Below are 19,681 nucleotides of genomic sequence, written 5' to 3'. Positions count from 1 at the left end.
AAATTATTAGCAACACATTCCTTCGTATTTAAAAAACACAACAATAACAATTCTACACGTAATATTATATTTGAGTTTCACTATAAAAATTATATTCAAGGTAAGGCAACCTAACAAGCATTTACTAAGAGTTGACTGCTTTGGAACATGTATAGGACACTTTATATGGAAGCTACATTTGCTTAATCCTTGTGTCCTCCCTGCCCCTCCAGCTCATTGAAAGCCAGAAGAGTTTGGGGGTGGGGAGGTGTCTCCACTCTAGGCTGGCAAGGGGGTCTCTATTCTTGGCTCCCTGACAGCAGTGCCTCTTCCCCAGTCCCACCCTCCATCCCCCTACCTCAGCTCCTTCCTCTTGCCTAGTGTGGAAGCTCCAGACTCCAGCTTGGAGAATCTGAGAGGATTTCAGTGGCCCCAGATGAAGAGGGAAAACAGGATGGAAAGTTCTTTCCTAAGTCAGTCCTTAGCCCTAGTTGTGTTTAGGCAAAACTTTGTAGTCCTGATTGCCTTCTATGGTCAACTTTGATTAAAAAAAATGCAGAAAAGGGTTAATTTTTTTCTATCAAGTTTGAATTTGGAAACTGACAAATATTTAAATAAACCCACAAAAGTGGTGTGACTCCTAGGATTTGAGAATAAAAAAAGTGTGTGTGTGTGTGTGGGGGGGGAGAGTCTACTACATGCCAGGCAGTATATAAGCATGGGGTGGAGGTGGGGGGAAATCAAAGAAAGGCAAAAAATAATTCATAGTCTAATGGGAGCAGCAACATGTACACCATTATGTACAAACAAGATAAAGACAGGAAAAATCTGAGATAATGAACAGAGGGAAGGCACTAACTAGCACTAAGGGAAAGGCTTCCTGCAGAAGGTGAGAATTTAGCTTGGATGAGAGAGAGGGGGAGAGAGGGAATTCTAGGGATGGGGGACAGCTATGGAAAATCCCTGGAGTGGGGAAGTATGGGGTCAACAACAAGGAAGCCAGTGTCACTGGATCACATTTTAATCTATCTAATAGATTTGTCTTATATACACATACATAACACACAATATAGTGAAGAGAGTATTGAAGGGGGAGTGGGAGTTAAGATCTGGGTCCCAGTCCCTACTCTGCTAACTGTGTGATCGCTAATCAATCAAAAACAAAAACAAAACAAAAAGCAAACAAGCCTTTTTAAAGTGCCTACTGTGTACCAGGCATTGCAATAGGCACTGGGGATAGAGTCCCTGTCTTCAAGGAACATACATTTTATCATGGGGCAACATGTACATAAATAAGGTTAGACGAAATAAATACAAGGTAAATTGGGGCAGGGGAGGGGCAGCTAGGTGGCGCAGTGGAGCACCAGCCCTGGAGTCAGGAGGACCTGAGTTCAAATCTGACCTCAGACACTTAACACTTACTAGCTGTGTGACCCTGGGCAAGTCACTTAACCCCAATTGCCTCACTAAAAAAAAAAAAAATGGGGCAGGGGAACATGAAAAGGCTTCATGGAAAAGAGTGATACCTGAGCAGAATATTACTGAAGAATATAAGGGATTCTAAGAAACTGAAGTGAGGAGGGAACGCATGTCAGGTATGGGGCATAGCCAGTGCAAAGGCACAGAGAGAAGAAACAGGTGTTGTACATGAGGAACAGCCCGAAGGCCAATTTTGCTGGATCACAGAGTTCAGAAAGGTTGGAAAGGTAGGTTGTGGCCAGGTTGTCAAGAGGTTTAAAGGCTAAACAGAGGAGCTCATATTTGATCATAAAAACAATTGATAAAATACCTTATACATAAAAAAAAGAACAACAAAAAAAACAATTGGGGGGGGCGGGTGTTGGAGTTTATTGTATAGAGGAATGACCATGAGATTTGCCATTTTGGAAAAATGTTAGCAGCTGTGTGGCAGGTGGATTAGAGAGGAGAGAAATCAGGCAGAGAGAACAATCAGATGAACAATTAGAACAATTTGATGAACTATGTAACTATATGGAGGCGTTTGTTTTTCAGGTTTTTAAAAAGTTTACTTAAAGGGGAGGGGTTAGTGGGAGGGATAGATTAATGAAAAAAAATACTTGTTACTTGAAAAATAAAAATAATAAATTATTTTTTTAAAAAGTAAAATAATGTATTTCCTTAATTCGTTTATGTATTGTATCAAGCCTCAGCAGACTGCGAATTACCTGAGGACAGAGACTATTATAATTTTGCTCATTATTGGGATAATCTTATCATCCTGTAAGGTGTCCCACATCATCATTCTCTGCCTCTCTGATTGGAGGGTAGGGCCATGAACTCCAAAGCTCCATTTAAGGAGGGAGTTCAGCTCAGATTTCTCATCTCTCATCTGGTTGTACCACTATGGGACTTCTCCATCACATCCCCACTTCAGGTGGCTTTTCCACTACCCCTGTCCACCACCCCCAATGCCAGGAAGTTTCCCTTTGTGAGTTGTCTCCCCTCATTGATTGTAAGTCCCCCCCCCCCTCACCCACCAACACTTAGCACATAGTAGGTGCTTAATATTTCTTGACTATTTACTGGCACCTAGCACAAATACCTGCCCATACTACATATTTAATAAATGCACCCTGAATTGAATTTTTTAAAAAAAAGGGGATCTATTGCCATAGTCCAGGCTTCACCTTGGGCCTTAATTTCCTCATATGGAAAATAAGGGTTTAATATGTCTCAAACCTGTAACAAGGGCTTCCTTCCAAATCTAAAATCCATTTTGATCTAAATCTGTCATCGGTGTGGAGGATTTTCCAAATGTGGAGAATCCTTTCACTAAGGATCCTTTGTAATTTAGATTGGGTTTTTTTTTAATAGTTAAGAGATTTTATTCTAATAGCTTTAATTACAGTGCTTATTTGTTGTCATTATACAATGACATGATAGCTTCCTATTTTATTTTTTTGCTGACTAGGAACTAACATATTTCTGTGCTACAGAAGAGATGAAAGTGCTTGCTGACAGAACTTCTCTAAACCTTGGTGCCTTTAGGACAAAGTCTCTATCACTTCACCCAATGTATACATATGGATCAGAGTAAAAACAGACATCCCGCTGGGTCTGTGGGAGTAGAATTCTTCTTGATAAGCAGTTCATCTTTTTCTGTACCTAAGCACCAATGACATTCTATGTTGGAAAATGGTTCTTCCCTAGTTGCTAACCATACTCTCTTCTAGCCACACTTGTTATTGTTGTTGTTTGTCCTTTGTTCTTGAAGATGACCAGGATGGATGTCATGACTTGCACTGAACTGGATTTAAGTGAAGGAGGGCTATGCAAGGTCACCAGCCTCACTCTCTTCTCCAGAGCCATCTGGGTCCAGTGGCAAGATAGACATGAGGATAAGTGGAGACAGCCCAGATGTTTAAGGCAATTGGGGTTAAGTGACTTGCCTGGGGTCACACAGCTAGTAAGTGTCTGAGGTGAGATTTGAACTCAGATCCTCATGACCACAGAGCCAATGCTTTATCCACTGTACCACCTAACTGCCCCTCTAGCCACACTGAAGAAAGAATGATGGAGGGGTGATAACCTGAAATTCTGTAATGTGTGTGGGAAACTGGACTGTAAATACTAGGAATTCTTTATGTTTAGGGTTGTCCTATTATATACTCATGATAACTTTTGGGTTAAAGAGGGCTCTGGTGAATGTACTATCTAATATGAACCTTATGAATTGAATCAGAAGGAGTAAAATTTCAAAGAAGCTTGGGTGTTCATATGAATCTAGGATGACAACTAAGAGGTGATAACATCAGAAAACACTAACTAAGGGCATGTTTTCATGGAGTACAACATGAACATCCATCAGAGCTTCAGGGTCTCAGATATTTTCTAAGCATCGGGGAAGGTAAGCCAACAATCGTTACTGTACTTCTTAATCTGTCTAGCAATAGCAGGATTATAGTAAGGAAGCTTATTGATTAGTTGACTAAATGGCTAAAGATTGCCCGTGCGGGAACTTTCTGGAGGTACCTAGTCAAATGATGACTAGAAATATGTATTCCCAGTAAACTTTCTTGCTTTGTCAGAGACTAACCACCCCACAAGAACTTTTAGTGACCAATCAGTGTGTGTATAAATTCATAGAATAATCAAACAATGCCATTTTCTATTGATCAGGTAAGTTCATGTCCACTGATAATTGTCCTCAGTGTCTTAGGGGAGACCAGAGGTCTCCCATCTCTAAAAATACAACCCCAAATTTGACATATTTATTGAGGTGCACAGGTGCTGATGCCCCTCCATTTCTGAAGTGGAAGAAATGAGCAAAGTGTGTTCCAAATAGCAATTACCAGACTCCGGCTAGGTGATACAGTGCCTAGAGCACAGGGTCTAGAGTCAGGAAGACCTGGGTTCAAATCTGGCCTCAGACACTTGACAGTTTACTAGCTGTGTGTCCCTGGGCAAGTCACTTAACCCTGCTTGCCTTAGTTTCCTTATCTGTAAAATGGACTGCAAAAGAAAAAGGCAAACCACTCTAGGGTTTTTGTTTATTTTTGGGGGGTGAGGCAATTGGGGTTAAGTGACTTGCCCAGGGTCACACAGCTAGTAAACTGTCAAGTGTCTGAGGCCGGATTTGAACTCGGGTCTTCCTGACTCCAGGGCCAGTGCTCTATCCACTGCACCACCTAGCTGCCCCTCACTCTAGTATTTTTGTCAAGAAAACCCCAAGTAGGGTCACAAAGAGTCAGACAGGACTGAAACACGAAATCTAATAATCCCATGAGGAAAGATTATAAAAGATAAATGAGTATAACTTCTATGTAGTAGAGAGAAAGCTGGTCTCAGAGTGAGAAAGGTCCTGTCTCTGAAACACACTGGCTGAGTAATCCTGGATAAGTTGTTTAAACCTTCCCTGACCCAGGCAATTCAAAGATTATAATCTGAAGAACAGGTGATGATAGGCAGCTAGGTTGAGCAATGCTGAGCCTGGAGTCAAGAAGTTCAAGTTCAGATCCATCTTCAGATACTCACTGCCTATGGGACCCTGGTCAAGTCACTTAATCTCTGCCTCAGTTTTCTCTTTTATAAAATGAGAATAATAAATGTACCTACCTCCCAGGGTTGTTGTGAGGATAAAATGAGAAAATGTACATAAAACACTTTGCAAACATGTCTGTGCTATACAAATATCAGCTATTACTTTTATTACCATAACTTACACATATAGTACAAACCTTTCCCATATTTTGCTTTCTGAAGTGACTGAAAGATCCAGTCAAAATTGTAATTGCAAATTGAATCTATGCTGGATTGGTATGCTGCATGAAATAACATCTTTTCGTTCCCCCCATTCAACATTTTCTTCTTCTTCCTAATGGGAGAAAAGTCAGTCTTAATGCACAGTAAAAGACTCTGCCCCATCAGTAATAAGATCCCAACAAAATTAGAATATTAATAATACTTCATGCCATTAGCTTTCGGCTTCTCTTTAGTCAATCCAACAACTGATTCAGGTTAGAGCCCGAAGAAAGGGATAGAAACTTACATAGAATGAAGTTTGCACAGTGGGAAAAAAAGCTGCAAGAGATACAGATTTCTGGGCAATTGTTAAAGCTAAGTGCGTGGCGATCCCAAAAGAACTGAACTTATAGAATTCCGACTGGTTTTTATATATAGCTGGCTAGGCTTCTAGGGAGTGCCACAGTGCTTAAAGCATGGGGCCTAGAGCCAGAAGGACCTGATTTCAAATACAGTTGGTACAGGGGTACCAACTGGGTACCCCTGGCAAGTCACAACGGCAACCCCCTCCCAGAGTTGTTGTGAGGATCAAAGGAGATAAAAATTGTATAGTGCTTAGCATGGTGCCTAGCACACTGTAAGTGCTATGTAAATATTAGCTATTATAAGCACAAGTACTTAACAAGGCTACAAACCTCTGAAAATCATTCCAGAGCGATGGGTTCTGAATCCTTATTATCTTCTGAATTTCAAAATTTCTCATGGTAGTTTTAAAGAGGCAACTGATATTAATATACTCAACAGATGTCCTTATGACCTGTAACAACTAAAATAAATAAATAAAAATAAATAAATGGTATGTTTAAAAAAATGCATATAAGTACAGCAACAGTTAAAGGAACCCAGGCTTCTTATATGTTCCTCAATCATACCAGAGGGAAGAAAAATGGCTCAAATAAAGGCAAATAAAATAAATATCAACCCAAATTAAAAGTGTTTATTCCTTTTACTACTTTCTGGTTTGAATTCACTTTTATCTAATGTACCACTTTTGGTTATGATTTTGGTATAGTGTGGTAAATTTTAGACAGTTTCATTTTGAATCTGTTTCAATATTTCTGGATTAAATTTTCTGTTTGTGTACTGTTAGAACCTATATTTCATTACATTCTGTGATTTTTTGTTTTACTGGAGAATTTGATCAGTTTGAATTTAGTGTTTCAAGTGTTAGGCTCATCTTTCATATTTCCCAATGGAAGAAAATATACTTTGTTTTTGCTCTTAATCAAAACACTCCAAATAAAATTCTATTTAAAAATATTAATAACTATGTAGGATCCTTAATTCAGGCTTCCTCTTTGTCCATTAACAGGAATTTTACCTTGGGATTACTTTCTCTCTCCTCTTTTTTATTTTCCTCCCTACTTCCTCAAAACATTCTTCAGAAAAATGTTACGATCCAGCCAATACAAATACTCTGAGGGTCCTTACGTTTTGTTTGCTGTTGGTTTATCTTGATTTAAGCAGTGTGAATTGTCTATTTGTCTAGGAGACTTGATTGTAGTTGAAAGGGAACAGGCTTATGAAGTGCATATATCTCACTGTAATCTTTTCCATTTCCTGAGTTCTTCAAAAAAAAGTACCTACACTGAATTTTTGTGGGTAATAATTGTGGACTCGTGGCTCTTACTCGTGTATGTGGTATTCTAGTTTTTCTAGATGTTCAATGACTTCCCTGAAAAGTCTGCTGTGATCTGTACTATCATTTCTTGGCAAGTGATTTCTTTATTTCGTCCAACAGATTGAAGTATTTTTTCTTTAACATTTGTTATTCAGTCCTGTCTGACTCTTGGTGACCCCATTTGGGGTTTTCTTTTTTTTTAGTGAGGCAATTGGGGTTAAGTGACTCGCCCAGGGTCACACAGCTAGTAAGTATCAAGTGTCTGAGGCTGGATTTGAACTCAGGTACTCCTGACTCCAGGGCCTGTGCTCTATCCACTGCGCCACCTAGCTGCCCCATTTTGGGGTTTTCTTGAGCAAAGATACTGAAGTGGTTTGGCCTTTCCTTCTCCAGATCATTTTACAGATGAGGAGACTGAGGCAAACAGGGTGAAGTACTTGCAAGTAAGTGTCTGAGGCGAGATCTGAACTCACAAAAATGGAGTCTTCCTGATTCCAGGCTGGGCATGCTATCTAGCTGCCCGTGCAGTAGATAGCATAGAGGATAGAGCACTGGCCTTGGAGTTGGGAGGACTCGAGTTCAAATCCTGCTTCAGACTTGTACTAGCTGTGTGACCCTGGGCAAGTAATTTAACCCTGATTGCCTCAAACATCTGGGCGATCTCCAGTCATTCTGATGCTACTGGATCCAAATGGCTCTAGAAGAGAGAGTGAGGTTGGTGACCTTGCACAGCCCTCATTCCCTTAATCCAATTCATTTCAAGTCAAGACATCACCTCCTGATATCATGGTCCTCTTCAAGGACAACAACAATAGCTATTCACTCCACCACCTACGTGCTGTAACATATAGCTATAATGAGTCTAAGCACAGTGAATCTTGGGTTCTTCCTTCCTTTTCAGAGTTCTGTAGATTCTATTTGTGATGTACTGTTTATTTAATCTAGCACCATCTAATTTTGCTAATTATCTCTTTATAGTATAATTTAAGGTCTGGCAACATAAGTCTCCTTTCTTCTTTTTCATAATATCCTTTGATATTCTTGGCTTTTTGTTCTTTAATAAGAGCTTTCTCTCCATTAATCCTTTAAAGTATGCCACTAATTTTTTTGGAGGCAATAGGGGTTAAGTGACTTGCCCAGGATTTGAACTCATGTCTTCCCAACTCCGGGCCCTGGCACTCTCTATTCTATACTACCTAACTGTCCCAGTGTGCCACTCATTTTGATTGGCATAGGATCATTAGTTAGTTAATTTGTGAAGTATTATCATCTATCTATCTATCTATCTATCTATCTATCTATCTATCTATCTATCTATCTATCTATCTATCTATCTAACAAATATAGGTTTGTTCTGCCTAACTATAAACACTGAACATCGGGGCAGAGCCAAGATGGCGGAGAGAAGCCAGGAAGTTGCCTGAGCTTTCCTGTGTTTCCCTCAAAAACAACATTAAATCAGGCCTCTAAACAGATTCTGTAACTACAAAAAGACAGAGAGACTCAATCCTCCTACTTGAGATAATTTAGAAGACTTTAGGAAAGGTCTGTCTCACCTGGGTGAAAGGGGAGGGCGGCTCAGCACAGGTGGGCTCAGTGGGCAGCTTGACACTGCTGCACCTCTACACAGATGAGAGTGGGGCAGCTGAGAGCAGTAAGAAGCTTGCAACAGTGACCCTTGAGCACCAGGAGCAGACTTCAACTTTATAGGTTTAAAAATAGGCTACAACATGAGCAAGAAACAAAAAAGGACCCTTACCATTGACAGCTTCTATGGTGAAAGGGAAGACTAAAACTCAAACTCAGATGAGTTTGTCAAAATGCCTACAAGTGAAGACTCAAGTGGGAAGATGATCTTGTCTCAAGACCAAAAAGTCTTCTTTGAAGAGTTCAAAAAGGCTTTAAAAAACCAAATGAGGGGCAGCTAGGTGGCGGAGTGGATAGAGCACCGGACCTGGAGTCGGGAGGACCTGAGTTCAAATCCGGCCTCAGATAATTAACATGTACTAGCTGTGTGACCCTGGGAAAGTCACTTAATCCCAATTGCCTCACCAAAAAAACAAAACAAAACAAAAAAACCAACAAGTGAGAGAGGTAGAAGAAGAAATGGAAAAAGAAATTAGAGAAATGAGAGTTACACTGGAAAAAGAAGCACAAAAATTGACTGAGGAAAACAATTCCTTAAAAAATACAATTGGCCAAATGAGAGAAAAAAATTGGCCAAATGGAAAAAGAGGTGCAAAAGTTTACTGAGGAAAATAATGCCTTAAAAATTAAAATTGGAAAAAAAATTTTTTAATTGGGCAGATGGAAGCTAATAACTCCATGAGACACCAAGAATCTGTCAAACAGAATCAAAAGACTGAAGAAATAGAAGAAAATGTGAAATACCTCATTGGAAAAACAACTGACCTGGAAAACAGATTCAGGAGAGATACTCTGAGAATTATTGTACTACCTGAAAGCCATGATAAAGAAAAGAGTCTAGACACCATATACCAGGAAATTATCAAGAACTGTTCTGAAATTGTAGAATCAGAGGATAAAATCATCATTGAAAGAATCCACCAATCACCTCCTGAAAGAGACCCTAAAAGGAAAACTTCAAGGAATATTATAGCCAAACTCCAGAATTATCAGGTGAAGGAGAAAATACTCCAAGCGGCTAGCAAGAAACCATTTAAATATCATGGAGCCACAGTCAGGCTTGCACAGGATCTGGCAACTTCAACATTAAAGGATATGATATTCAGGAAGGCAAAGGAGCTTGGATTACAACCCCATAATCAACTACCCAGGAAAACTGATCATTCTCTTTCAGGGGAAAAGATGGACAGTCAATGAAATAGGGGACTTCCATGGCTTCCTGAGAAAAAGACCAGAACTGAACAGAAAATCTGATCTCCAAATACAAGACTCAAGAGAAATATAAAGAGGTAAACAAGGGTGGGGGCGGGGGGGGGAGTTGTTTAATGAGGTTAAACTGTTTACATCCGGGGGATAATACTTTTAACTCTTGGGATCTGTATCTCTGTTAAGGTATTGTTATTAAATTGACTTTGATGTGACGATATAAAGAAACTTAAGGGGCAGAACAAAATAATAGGGGGAGGAGAGGAAGGGGGGAGGTGGAATGGGGTTAATAACATCATATGAAGAGGCACAAAAGGAACCCATTACAATAGAGGGAAAGAAGGGAGGGGTGATCATTGTTTCAACCTTATTCTCATCAGATTTGGTTCAGGGAGGAAATAAAATACACTCCCATTTGTATAAAGGAACTTAGCTTACTTTTTTTTTTTGGTGAGGCAATTTGGGTTAAGTGACTTGCCCAGGGTCACACAGCTAGGAAGTGTCAAGTGTCTGAGGCCGGATTTGAACTCAGGTCCTCCTGAATCCAGGGCCAGTGCTCTATCCACTGCTCCACCTAGCTGCCCCATAGCTTACTCTTTAAGGAAACAAAAGGGGAAGGGGAAAAGGGTGGTATTGATAGAAGGGGCAAGAAAAGGAAGGGCAGCTGATAAAAGGGAGGGGGCAGATTGAGGGAGGTAATGGTCAGAAGCAAAACACTGGTCAAGAGGAATAGGGTGAAAGAAGGGGAAAAAAAGAGTACAAACAAAGGGGAAAAGAGGATGGAGGGAAATAAACAGTAAATAATCTTTTTGTGTGTGTGTGTGTGTGAGGCAATTGGGGTTAAGTGACTTGCCTAGGGTCACACAGTTAGTAATTGTTAAGTGTCTGAGGCTGGATTTGAATTCAGGTTCTCCTGAATCCAGGGCTGGTGCTCTATCCACTGTGCCACCTAGCTGCCCCAACAGTAAATAATCTTAACTGTGAATGTGAATGGGATGAACTTTCCCATAAAACGGAAGCAAATAGCAGAGTGGATTAAAAATCAGAATCCTACAATGTTGCTTACAAGAAATGCATTTGAAGCAGAGAGATACACACAGAGTAAAAGCAAAATGTTGGAGCAGAATATATTATGTTTCAGCTAACTTCAAAAAAGCAGGGGTAGCAATTCTTATCTCAAACAAAGCAAAAGCAAAAATAGATCTAATTAAAAGAGATAAGGAAGGAAACTACACCTACATCTTGCTAAAAGGTACTATAGATAATGAAGTAATATCTATATCTATCTATATCTATATCTGTATTTGGGGGGGGGGCAATGAGGGTTAAGTGACCTGCCCAGGGTCATACAACCAGCAAATGTCAAGTACCTGAGGCCAGATCTGAACTCAGGTCCTCCTGAATTCAGAGCCAGTGCTCCATTCACTGTGCCAACCAGCTGCCCCAGTAATATCAATATTAAACATGTATGTGGGGAGCAGCTAGGTGGCACAGTGGATAAAGAAACAGCCCTGGATTCAGGAGGACCTGAGTTCAGATCCGGCCTCAGACACTTGACACTTAATAGCTGTGTGACCTTGGGCAAGTCATTTAACCCTCACTGCCCTGCAAACAAAACAAAACCAAACCCCATGTATGTGCCAAATGGTATAGCATCCAAATTCTTAAAGGAGAAGTTAAATGAGTTACAAGATGGCAATACTATACTAGTAGGGGATCTGAATCTTCCCCTCTCAGAATTAGATAAATCTAGCCACAAAATAAATGAGAAAGAAGCTAAAGAGGTGAACAGAATGTTAGAGAAGTTAGATATGATAGATGTCTGGAGAAAACTGAATGGGGATAGAAAGGAATAGACCTTTTTTCTCAGCAATACATGGCACATATTCAAAAATTGACCATGTATTTGGGCACAAAAACCTCAAAGTCAAATGTAGAAAGGTGGAAATAGTAAATGCATTATTCTCAGATCATGATACAATAAAAATTACATGTAATAAAAAGCAATGGAAAGGTAGACTGAAAATTAATTGGAAACTAAACAATCTCATCCTAAAGAATGAGTGGATCAAACAACAAATCATAGAAACAATCAATAACTTCATCCAAGAGAATGACAATAATGAGACAACATACCAAAACACTGAACATCTCTCCAATTATTTAGGTCCATTATGAAAGTCCTAATAATAATATCCGAGTAGATTAATTCCCTGCTATTTAATATATGTGATCATTAATTTAAATGGTTTTCCCTCTTTGGCATATTTTTTCAGATTTTTATTTTTTATATTTAGAAATGTTGATTTTTATAAATTTATCTGATATCCTACAATTTTATAGAAATTGTCTATTATTTCAATTAATGATGCTGTTTTTTTAACTTTTCAAATAAACTATTATATCTTCTATAGAGATCTTAACTCTTAAATAATTCTTAGTACTTTCATTTCTTTTTTCTTATTTGATATTATTGCTACAAGTAACAATTCTGGGACTATATGGAATAACAATGGTGATAATCTCTAGCCTTGTTTAATAACTTTCTGAGTGGAAAAGCTTCTTCATTATATAAATTGCTGGCTTTGGGGTTCAAATAACTACTTTGGGGGCAGCTACGTGGCGCAGTGGCTAGAGCACCGGCCCTGGAGTCAGGAGGACCTGAGTTCAAATCTGGCCTCAGACACTTAACACTTACTAGCTGTGTGACCCTGGGCAAGTCACTTAACCCCAATTGCCTCACTAAAAACAAAAACAAAAACCATCAAATAAATACTTTGTATTTTGTTAAGGAAAGATTTTTCTATTGCTATAGTTTTTGGTGTCAACATAAATAGGTATCATATTTTGCTAAATATAATATATATGTATAATTGATATAATGTTGCTTGCCTTCTCAATGGGTGGAGGAAGGGAAAGATGGGGAGAATTTAGAAATAAAATTTTTTTTAAATGACTGTTAAAAATAAATAATGGGGGGGCAGCTAGGCGGCGCAGTAGATAGAACACCAGCCCTGGATTCAGGAGGATCTGAGTTCAAATCTGGCCTCAGACACTTAACACTTACTAGCTGTGTGACCCTGAGCAAGTCACTTAACCCCAATTGCCTCACTAAAAACAAAAACAAAAACTTAAAATAAAAATAAATAAATAAATAAATAATGGGGGCAGCTAGGTGGCGCAGTGGATAGAGCACCGGCCCTAGAGTCAGTAGGACCTGAGTTCAAATCCGGCCTCAGACACTTAACACTTACTAGCTGTGTGACCCTGAGCAAGTCACTTAACCCCAATTGCCTCACCAAAAACAAACAAACAAACAAATAAATAATGAATTTTGATGAATTTGTTTAACTTTTAAAGTGCCAATTAGAAAATAAATTAATATAGCAGGTAATATTGGGGTAGGTTACATGTATGCTATTCACCCTTCATTTCAAAGAGGCCCAATGACATCATGGAGTGAAGCAGAGTTGCACAAAGTCATCAGCCTCACTCTCTTCCTAAGTTATCTCAGTCCAGTGGATGACCTTGCCATCTTTGATGTCTGACCCAGTGCCAGGTGTTCCACAGGCATCTGCCTAATCTGCCTTAATGGCCATTGGAACAAATTGTTCTCATCTCTCCATTCCAACAGGGGAAGTCTTCACATGTTTAGAGTAGATATCCCTGTAATTCACCAATGGCATTGGTTACCCTCAAATTGGTTTAGCCCGTCTCCCAAGATGGTTTACCAGGGTGTGGCTGCTGCACACTTGACAGCTTCTTGAAGCCACAGTTGAGAGTTAGATGGACACCAAAGATGGATGTGCAGCCCTGACAAGGGCTCAGCAAGCCCTCATATCAGAGGTGTTAATCCTCCATGAATACTCCATCAACATCACAAAAGAGAAATATATAGATAGAGAGGCAGAAGTTACTGAAAAACTCTAAAACTACTGGGACTTGGAACTCCCAGACAGCACTAAATTGAAGTAACAGTGTAATACCTAGTAAGTCAAGAGACTGGATTTCACCTTAACTTCATCATTAAGAATGTCTGACCAGGTTCATTGGGTGATTTTTTTTTCTATACTACTAATACATTTCTGATTTTGAAGTGCAAGTCAATAAGAAAAGAAGATTCAGGATGACAGATTTGCTACCCATATTACCTTTATGGCAAATTATTTAATGGCTCTCAGCCTCAATTTCCTCATCTGCAAAATAAGAAGCTTGGACTAAATGATTTCTTCAGTCCCTCTAAGCCTATGATTCTTTGGTTCCATTATGTAGAATGCTTGCTCTTACATTTTAAAAAATGTTTTCTACTACATTTTCATGCTTTTATTATTTGTTTGGGGTTTTTTTGTTGTTTTTTGTTTTTGGCAAGGCAATGAGGGTTAAGTGACTTGCCCAGGGTCACACAGCTAGTAAGTGCCAAGAGTCTGAGGTTGGATTTGAACTCAGGTCCTCCTGAATCCAGGGCTGGTGCTTTATCCACTGCGCCACCTGGCTGCCCCTATGCTTTTTTTTTTTTTTTACATGGGCAATGGGGTTAAGTGACTTGCCCAGGGTCATACAGCTAGTAAGTATTAAGTGTCTGAGGCCGGATTTGAACTCAGGAACTCCTGAATCCAGGGCCGGTGCTTTATCCACTGCGCCACCTAGCCGCCCCGATGCTTTTATTTTAAAAGGGAATTATATTTTAATAATTTGTTGACTTTAGTGCTTTTAGTTGATTTAAGTATAATAAGGGTGTTATATTTTGTCAACTTTTTCTGCATTTATTGGTATCATATGGTTTAAAACTAATTTTATTATAAACATGGTCCATTATGGTCAATTTTCCACATTAATGAACACTCCTTGCATTCCTGGTATGAATCTCACTGGTGTCATAATGGCTATTTTAAAAAATAAAGTTGCAGTATCTTATTACTACTGGTATTTTAGTCGCTAATTATGTATCAATATTCAACAAAGAAACTGGTCTATAGTTCTCTATTTTATCCCAGATTAGGAATCAGAATCATACTTATCCCAATGAATGAACCACATATGTGCTGTCTTTCTTGATTTTTATTGGATTTAAATGAGGGAGGGCCGTTCAAGGTCACCGACCTCACTTTTCCACCTGAGCCATCTGGGTGAGGTGGGAAGATATACATCAGAACGACTGGAGACAGTCCCAGATGTTTAAAGCAATTGGAGTTAAGTGATTTGCCCAAGGTCACACAGCTAGTAAGTGTCTGAAGTGAGATTTGAACTCAGATCTGCCCAGCTTTAGGGTCAGTGCTCTTTCTACTGCACTACCTACTGCCCCAGGAATTTGTATATCCTGGGACACAAGAACAAATGTTATAGTGAATAGCTTGTGAATCTATCTTACCTATAGGACAGTTCATTAAGGACCTGTTTAATGTTATCAGTGTCTTATTTGGTCAGTTTCAATATGATACATTTTTTGTAGCTATGCATCCATTTATTTTATATTCTAAAGGTTTCTTGGTACAGTTATGTAATATTTTCTACTGGTTTTCCTTTTTTCTTTACTACTCATCCTAATTTCTCCCTTCTTATTTTTTTCATTTTAGTCATTTGATTTTTTTTATAGCTATAGAGCTTTGTGTACGTTATTTTATTTGTCCCTTACAACAACTCTGTGAAGGAGGTGATGTAATTACCATTGTTCCTCTATTATAGATGTGGAAACTCAGGTTCAGAGAGTTTAAGTGACTTATCCAAAATTAAATGGCATGTAAAAGGTTCATCTAGGATTAGATCCCCTGACTCTAATTGCAATGCCTTTCAATAAGTAATGCCTGAAATATGTAAAATTCCGAAAGGACTATTTAAAATAGTAGCTTTTAGATACCCTTTTGTGTTATTAAATATTTAAAAAAATTAATCAATGCATTTTATTTTGACACAACAGACACTTTCTCCCAATAATTCACTCAGAAACAATTAGGTGTAAGAATGAAGCTCCGGGGGTGGCTAGGTGGCGCAGTGGATAAAGTACTGGCCCTGGATTCAGGAGTACTTGAGTTCAAATCCGGCCTCAGACACTTGACACTTACTAGCTGTGTGACCCTGGGCAAGTCACTTAACCCCCACTGCCCCATAAAAAAAAACCCAAAACAAAAAAAAAAACAAGAATGAAGCTCCGATGATTATCCTACTCCACTTAAAAGTAACTAACACTTCTTGATTAAACAAGTCATTAAATTTAAACTAATTGTGAACATGGCCTGTATACCTCTGTTCATTTTTAATTTTTTTTTATTTTGGGGGGAGAAATTTTAAATTTTATCTTAAAAGAATCATTGGTTTTAAAAGACAATTATCATTAATCATTGTCTTCAGGAGAATTTTTTTGTTTTAAAGTGTGTAAATTTTTTTCTTCACATTGATTTTTTTTTTAAAACTTTGTGTTCTAAATTTTCTTCCTCCCTCCCTATGGAATCAAGCAATTCAATTTGTCATACATGTGCAGTTATGCCAAACATCTTCACATTAGTCAAGTTGTAAAAGAAAATAGAATAACTTTAGAAAGAGGAACTAACAAATAAAGTGATACTTCAATCTGTATTCAAATACCATCAGTTCTTTCTCTGTTGATGATTTGCATTTTTCATACATCCTTCTGATGGCATCCTGCTCATCATTTCTTTCAGTTACTATTGCTAACTGTATTACTCTCCACCCTATTCCCTCCCCTTGATATTTGCTCTATTTTCTATCTTCTTTCACCCCATCCCTCCTCAAAAGTGTTTTGCTTTTTACTGCCCCCTGCCCCAATCTGCCCTCCCTTCCTTCACTTCTCCCCCTCTTTTTCTCTTCCCATCCCACTTTCCTTCAGGGCAAAATATATTACTATACCCACTTGAATGTGTGTGTTATTCCCTCTTTGAGCCAATTCTGATGAAATTAAGGCTCACTCACTCCCCCACTCCTTTCCATTTAAGCTTTTTCTTGTTTCTTTTATGTGAGCTACTTTACACCCTTCCACCTCTCCCTTTCCCTTTCTTCCAGTGCATTTCTCTTACCCCTTAGCTTTATTTTAAAGATGTCATCATGGATCAGCTAGGTGACACAGTGGACAAAGCACCCGCCTTGGACCCAGGAGGCCCTGAGCCCAAATCCAGTCCCAGACATAAGTCACACCACTCTGTCTGCCCCACAAAAAACAAGGATAAATGCTTTACAGATTTTCTTTTCTCTTACTTGTAAAAATAACTTATTTAATCATTCAATTGTAGGATTTTAATTTACATTTCTATTAATTTTTGCTTTAATCTTAGTGTTCTCTTCCTTTATGCTCATGAGTATACATTGATTTTCTAGGTTTTTCAACTACAAATTTAATTCATGAATATTTTTTTTCTGTTGTGATAATATAAACATTCAGAAGAATAGATTTGTCTCTTAAGAATTTACTTTAGTTTCATTCTATACATGTAGGGCAGCTAGGTGGATAAAGCACCAGGCCTGAAGTCAGGAAGAGAACTCTTCCCAAGTTCAAATCCGGCCTCAGACACTTACTAGCTCTGTGACCCTGGGCAGGTCACTTAACTCTGTTTGCCTCAGTTTCCTCATCTATAAAATGAGCTGGAGAAGTAAACAACAAAAGGCTCCAGTATCTTTGCCAAGAAAACCCCAAATGGGGTCACAAAGAGTTTGACATGGCTGAAAAACAACTGAACAACACACCTATAATATTGTTATATTTTATCACTCTTGTATTATCTTTTTTGTGTGTGTATGAGGCAATTGGGGTTAAGTGACTTGCCCAGGGTCACACAGCTAATAAGTGTCAAGTGTCTGAGGCCAGATTTGAACTCAGGTACTCCTGACTCCAGGGCCGGTGCTCTATCCACCGCGCCACCTAGCTGCCCCTTTGTATTATCTTTGATAAAATTTTTCATTGTTTCTATCATTTTGGTCTTCGACCCACAGAACATTAGCAGTCATTTTTAGTTTCCATTTTTTCTGATACTGGAGTGGTTTGCCATTTCCTTCTCTATCTCATTTTACAGATGAGGAAACTGAGGCCAACAGAGTTAAGTGACTTGCTCAGGGTCACACAGCTAGTAAGTATCTGAGGACAGATTTCAAGTCACAAAGATAAGTCTTTCTGGCTCCAAACTCAGTACTCTATCTACTGTATCACCTTAGCTACCCCTAGATGGACTTAGACCTAAATATTTTTATTCTATTTCTCTTAATCATTACTATTTTAATGTGTATTGGGGTCTATGAAAAGATACTTTTTGCTTTTCCACATTTGTTTATAATTTATCAATTCTACTACCCCACCCCTCCCTTCTTATTTCTGTTGATATCACTCTATTAGCTAGATTCCCAGCCTTGGAGTCCCACTCTCCAGCTAAATTCACCATCACTTAACCCAAACTGCCTCTTAGGGGCAGCGAGGTGGCACAGTGGACAGACACTTACTAGCTGTGTGACTTTGGGTAAGTCATTTACTAGTTATGGCCTTGGGCAAGTCACTTAACCCAGATTGCCTCAAACACCCAGGGTCATCTCCAGTTGTCTGATGTATATTTTACCACTGGTCCCAGATGGCTCTGGAGGAGGGAGTGAGGTTGGTGACCCTGCACAGCCCTCCCTCACCTAAATCCAATTCAGTGAAAGTCATGACATCCCCCTAATGTGTCAGTCCTCTTTGAGAACGAAGGACAAACAACCACCTTCTACCCCTCCCAAGAGGAGCTGGGTAACTCTTCAAGTGTGTTTCCTCCCACCTCATCAGCACCTTCCACAGCTGAAACCTCGCCCTCCGAATGGAGAGCCAAGAACTCCTTCCAGAACTCCCCTTTAAGGAGGGGCCCCAGGCCAGCCGCTGCTTCATTTCCCTCCTCTGCATTTGTCTGTGGTGCCTCCTCCAGAGAGTAACTTACCTCCCTGCCTCATTCAACCTCCTTTTGGGTGTTCTATTCCCTCGGTAGATTATAAACTCTTTGAAGGCAAGGACTGACTTTTTTGTATTCATGTTCCCAGAGCTTGGCACAGTGCCTGGCACTTAGTGGGCACAGAACATTCACTGACCAAGGGACTGAACTGTCTTTTTAAAGGGCACCCTTAATAATGACCTAACCTGAGGAGTTTCTGATGCCTTGTTGCCTTGGCTTCTGAGATGGATTTGTTCCATTTTGCCCAGACTGGGTCCCTGGCTTCCAGGCTCTTAGCTCACTCCTGATCAGCAAAATGTGAAAATGCCCAGACTGACCTGAAAAGACCCTGACCTAGGACATTACTGTATGACCTCGACCAATGACTCCAAGCTGAAATGTCCTTAGCTTTCCAGTATGATCTCTCTTGGTCCCAGCCCCAGCCCTAACAGTTCTGTGTGACTGGGGCCTGTGTGCTGGTACAGCAGGCTGTTTATGAATATAGATTTCAAAACATATATTAGGTGGGTAGGTAGTACAGTGGATAGAGCACCCAGCCCCGAGTCATTCCTGTCCTGAGTTCAAACTTGGCCTCAGACACTTACTAGTTGTTCAACCCTTGACAAGTCACTTAAACCTCTGTTTGCCTCAGTTTCCACACCTGTAAAATGAGAATAGCACCTACCTCCCACAATTGTGAAGACCGAAGGAGATAATCATTGTGAAGCACTTAAGATTAGCACAGTGCCTGGCACAAAGTAAGCACTTTGTTAGCCATAACATATATATGTATGTATATATACACACAAATACTTTGATAGCCATAACATAGACACACATATATATTGATAGCCATAACATATACACATATATATTAAAATGATATGTGTATATATACATAGATATTATATTGTAACGATTGGAATGATGCCACCTGCTGGAGACTTACTGTAGAAAAGCTCCGCCATGAGGTGAAGGTCGCTGAGGGCAAGACCACGAGTCTTTTCTTTGGCGTCAGGAAGTGACGTTTGCTTGTGGGAGGAAGAAGGGGGAGCCTGGCTCTCTGATTCAG

The 19,681-nt window shown here is 39.4% G+C and overlaps 1 protein-coding gene across 1 annotated transcript in view; it reads right to left on the bottom strand.

The window, feature by feature from the left end:
* Positions 1-19,681, bottom strand: part of ZC3HAV1 (zinc finger CCCH-type containing, antiviral 1) — a 110,116-nt gene that overhangs the window by 1,413 nt on the left and 89,022 nt on the right. Inside the window, 2 exon segments of the mRNA XM_043968309.1 lie at positions 5,178-5,314; positions 5,877-6,007. Coding sequence (XP_043824244.1) covers positions 5,178-5,314; positions 5,877-6,007 — 268 coding nt within the window.

This window comes from Dromiciops gliroides, chromosome 5 (genome assembly GCF_019393635.1).
Source record: "Dromiciops gliroides isolate mDroGli1 chromosome 5, mDroGli1.pri, whole genome shotgun sequence".
Taxonomy (NCBI): domain Eukaryota; kingdom Metazoa; phylum Chordata; class Mammalia; order Microbiotheria; family Microbiotheriidae; genus Dromiciops; species Dromiciops gliroides.
Note: the sequence above shows the minus strand (reverse complement) of the source record. Positions and strands in the feature narration are given on the sequence as shown.